Source organism: Myotis davidii, unplaced genomic scaffold (assembly GCF_000327345.1).
Source record: "Myotis davidii unplaced genomic scaffold, ASM32734v1 scaffold874, whole genome shotgun sequence".
NCBI classification, from domain to species: domain Eukaryota; kingdom Metazoa; phylum Chordata; class Mammalia; order Chiroptera; family Vespertilionidae; genus Myotis; species Myotis davidii.
In genome coordinates, this window is record NW_006285611.1 from 203,200 (window position 1) to 207,595 (window position 4,396).

Sequence of the window (4,396 nt, forward strand, 5' to 3'; positions counted from 1 at the left end):
CTCCCCTGCCCCCCCCTCCTGCAGTGGCCCCTGGTTCCCTGTCTGCCAGAAGCCTCATTTCTGCAGCCACTGTTCCCACCTGCTGATGGAGCTGGCCCTGCTCACACCCGCTAATGGCACAGAGCAATTGGGGCAACACCAGCAGCAGGTGCAAGTGCCAGGCAGGACTGCCACACATGGGAGCAAAGAATTTTTTTTTAATATTTTATTGATTTCTTACAGAGAAGAAGGGAGAGAGATAGTTAGAAACATCGATGAGAGAGAAACATCGATCAGCTGCCTCCTGCACACTCCCTGGGGATGTGCCCGCAACCCAGATACATGCCCTTGCCCAGAATCGAACCTGGAACCTTTCAGTCTGCAGGCCGACGCTCTATCCACTGAGCCAAACCGGTTTGGGCAAGAATTTTTAATAAATACCAGAGGCTCGCCCCAATGACAGTGACTGGCGCCCCGCCTTGGTTTGGCACCCCAGTCACCTGCTTCACCATCCCACCACGGCCAAAACTCGCCATGTTCTGAGCTCTGCTGACTGCTGCCGACTCCCGCCATGTACCATGCGCGCCCCCTGGTGGTCAGCACATGTTATAGAGACTGGTTGTTCGGTTTCGGTTTTTCCAACATTCGGATTATTTGCATATTAGGGTTTTATATGTACAGATAGCAATACACCACAAAAATGCCTGTGGTAGTGTCACTGACCCAAGTTGGTCTTGATGATTGCTTTATTGACTGCCTCTTTCACATCCTTGTTCCTCAAACTGTAGATCATGGGGTTCAACATGGGGATCACAGTGGTATATGGCAGTAGGTACAGGTGGCGGCTCCAGTGCTGGCAGCAGTTGTGAGCGGGGCCAGCGCCAGCAGCAGGTGCAAGTGCCGGGCAGGACTGCCACACATGGGAGCAAAGAATTCTGAATAACTACCAGAGGCTTGCCCCAATGACAGTGACTGGCGCTCCGCCTTGGTCTGGCACCTGGGTCACCTGTTTCACCATCTCACCATGGCCGAAACTCGCCATGTTCCGTGCTCTGCTGACTGCTGCCGACTCCTGCCATGTACCATGCGCACCCCCTGGTGGTCAGCACATATCATAGAGAGTGATCAGTCTCCCAGTCAAACGCCTGTGGGGACGGTTTTTCCAGCATTCGGTCTATTTGCATATTAGGGTTTTATATGTACAGATAGCAATACACCACAAAAATACCTGTGGTAGTGTCACTGACCCAAGTTGGCCTTGGTGATTGCTTTATTGACTGCCTCTTTCACATCCTTGTTCCTCAAACTGTAGATCATGGGGTTCAACATGGGGATCACAGTGGTATAAAACACAGCCACCATCTTCCCCTGCTCCACAGACTCTTCAGTGGGCCGCCTGAGATACATGAATATGAGAGTCCCATAAAACATGGTAACAGCTGTCAAGTGGGACCCACATGTGGAGAAGGCCTTCCTCCTCCCGTTAGCAGAGCGCATGCGTAGCATAGCCACCACAATGAGGGTATAGGAGATGAGGACCACTGAGAGGGAGTAGGTGAAGTTAATTCCAGCAATCACAATCATTGTGTATTCTTTGACGTAGACCCCGCCGCAGGCAATCTTGATGAGAGGAGGGTCTGCACAGTAGAAGTGGTTGATTTTAAAGTTTCCACAGAAGTACAAGCCGTACGTCCATAGTGTGCATATTAGACTAACAGAGAATCCATAGACATAGGCACAGAAATGAGCCGAACACAGACAGTCCTGGACATTTTACTGCCATAAAGCAAAGGGTTGCAGATGGCCATGTAGCGATCAAAGGCCATCACTGCCAAGATATAGACTTCCACATGGACAAGGGCAATGAAAAAGTAACACTGCACCAAACACCCCACATAGGAAATGGTTTTTGTCTCTGATAATAAGTTTTCCAGCATTTTGGGGGTGACATTGGATGAAAACCACACATCCACAAAAGACAGATGACTCAAGAAAAAGTACATAGGGCTCTGAAGCTGGGGGGTGACACTGATCAATATGATCATACCAATATTCCCTAAGAGAGTTATTATGTAAACTACTAGGAACACCCCAAAAAAGAGAACTTGAAGATCCTGGTGACTGGTCAACCCTAGAAGGATAAATTCTGTCACATCTGTGAAATTTGGCATTGTCTTTACATAGATCCAGTCTGTATGGCCTATGGAGAAATTTTTTTAAATGAATGGATTTGTTTTATTCTTAAACTTTTGAGTCAATTAAAATAATTTTAAAAATCAATGAGGATTTTGCACAATGTACAAGAATATATGGGCATAATTGTTTTCTTTAATAGGTCTTATAAGTAGTTACCATCAATATTTATTAGTTTCTTATCTGTAAGAGAGAAAATTACATTCATTGTTAATACATATTATTAAAATTAGACATTTGTATTTTATGACACTATGTAGATTAGACATTTGTAGATTATGACACTAATGTTAAAATCATAGGGAATAAATGTGACTAAAGTTAGACTGAAAGTTATCAAAGAATGGTTAAATCCAATCCCACATGGACTGATTTACCATAAAATGTTCTATATTCTTCATATGTACATGGATTTTTGAAAATAAAATTGTATTCAGAACCTTCAACTAGTATTTCAATACATTGGTATTACAATCTAGTTATTGACATATATGTCCTATGTTATGCCAACATATGATATATGCTTTCAACATATGACATTTCTGGTTGTATTTTATTTTGTTTAGCTAACATTATGCTTGTTTGGTTGCCACTACTTGCAGGGGTAGGTGAGAAAAACTTAACAGCATAAACTCTATCAGTTGAACAATTATGTCAGAAGAGTAAACTGCAAGTGGTTTAATCACCTAGCACCCACTATCAAATTATGTTAATAGATAAATATCAAGACATAAAGTTCAGGTAACATCTTTTAATAACAAGTATGTCTCATTTCAGATTCCACTGGTTTTCAGAACCTATCAATTCCATGCTTATGATTCATATTCAAACTTGGCATCACTGCAAGGGAAAGGTTCCCAAACAATATTTTCCTGTTTTACTGCACTTCTCCAGTTGACTTCTTCCAAGAACTAAAAACTTACCATGAGTTTTCAAGGACCTAATTGTAGGATTAGCACAAACTTGGAAATTTAAAGTCTCCATAATAATAATGTTTAAAGGGTATATTACTGAATTATAAATGGATCTTTGTAATTGCTTACATTAATTTTACAAACATCAAAGCCAATTGCATGTCAGATGTGTTTGTTACATCTAGAAGTAATCTAAATTCTGAAAATCTGAGGGTGAGCAAAATATACAAGATTCTGGCTTGCATTATCCTTTATTGTTGTTGAAAAGGAATTAGTAATAAATGAATTAACTATATACTAGAGGCCTGGTGCACAAATTCATGCACAGCTGTGGTCCGGCTGGCCTGCCCCAGTTGGAGCCGATCAGGGCTGGGCCAGCTCTGGGAAGGGGATGCGAGAGGTTGGCCGGCTGGCCCTGCCCGTGATTAGGGTGGCGGGGGCGATCAGGGCCACAGTGTGTGTCAAAGCAACTGGTTGTCCTGGTCGTCCCAGCATTCTGATCACTTGACTTTTGTATATATAGATAATGGCCCCTTCAATTAGTAGCGGGGTACATTTGAGAAGTTAATTAATCTCTATGAACTATTTTCTTACCCCTAAAATGTTTAATACATAAATTAAATATATCATCTTTAAAATGAATTAGGCACATAACATAATAGGCACTGCAGTTTTAGTTCTGATCTAAGTTTCGTTTTACTAGAAAACTCCATTCTGCAGCTCATCTGTTTTGGCTCCTTTTAAGTATGGAAATACTTACCCAGATAGAGCTGCAGACTCTGTTTGGGAAAAAGAGTTAAGGACAGGGATTTTCTTATATAAAGACTCCTGACCCCACTCAATGAACCCAAATTCTCTAATGAACAGATTTTCATTAACTTGAGTTAACACTACTACTATATTGTGTTAAGTATAAAACATATGAAAAGCATCAAAGTATCTAAAATCATAAACTAATGCTACTTCTCTAATTTTGTTTCAGTCCCTGTGCAATGTGTATATTTCTCTTCCTCTATACATAATCACTAGCTCTGTGGTAGCAGCATTTGCCTCATTCATCTTGGAACCCTTTAAAATGCCGAGGTTGGATGTTACATAGATCAGATATTCAGAAATATTCACATATATAATTCATTTAGAAAGCATCCCAATCTCTAAATCAGCTTCATATATTACTATAGTCTAATATTACTAAAACTCCCTAAGATAGATTTTTCTAGTGACAATCATCTCAACTTTAGAATATTAATAAGAATAATCAACTTTTATTGAATGTTTATGAAACCCTTTGCATGCAAAGGTTATAAAAC

The 4,396-nt window shown here is 41.0% G+C and overlaps 1 protein-coding gene across 1 annotated transcript; it reads right to left on the bottom strand.

Moving 5' to 3' along the window:
- Positions 1-1,218: 1,218 nt before the first annotated feature.
- On the bottom strand, positions 1,219-2,150 carry LOC102767551 (olfactory receptor 5M9-like). The gene is given in 2 exon segments (XM_015559193.1): positions 1,219-1,715; positions 1,718-2,150. Coding segments are annotated over 2 exon segments (930 nt in total).
- Between the last annotated feature and the right edge of the window lie 2,246 nt (positions 2,151-4,396).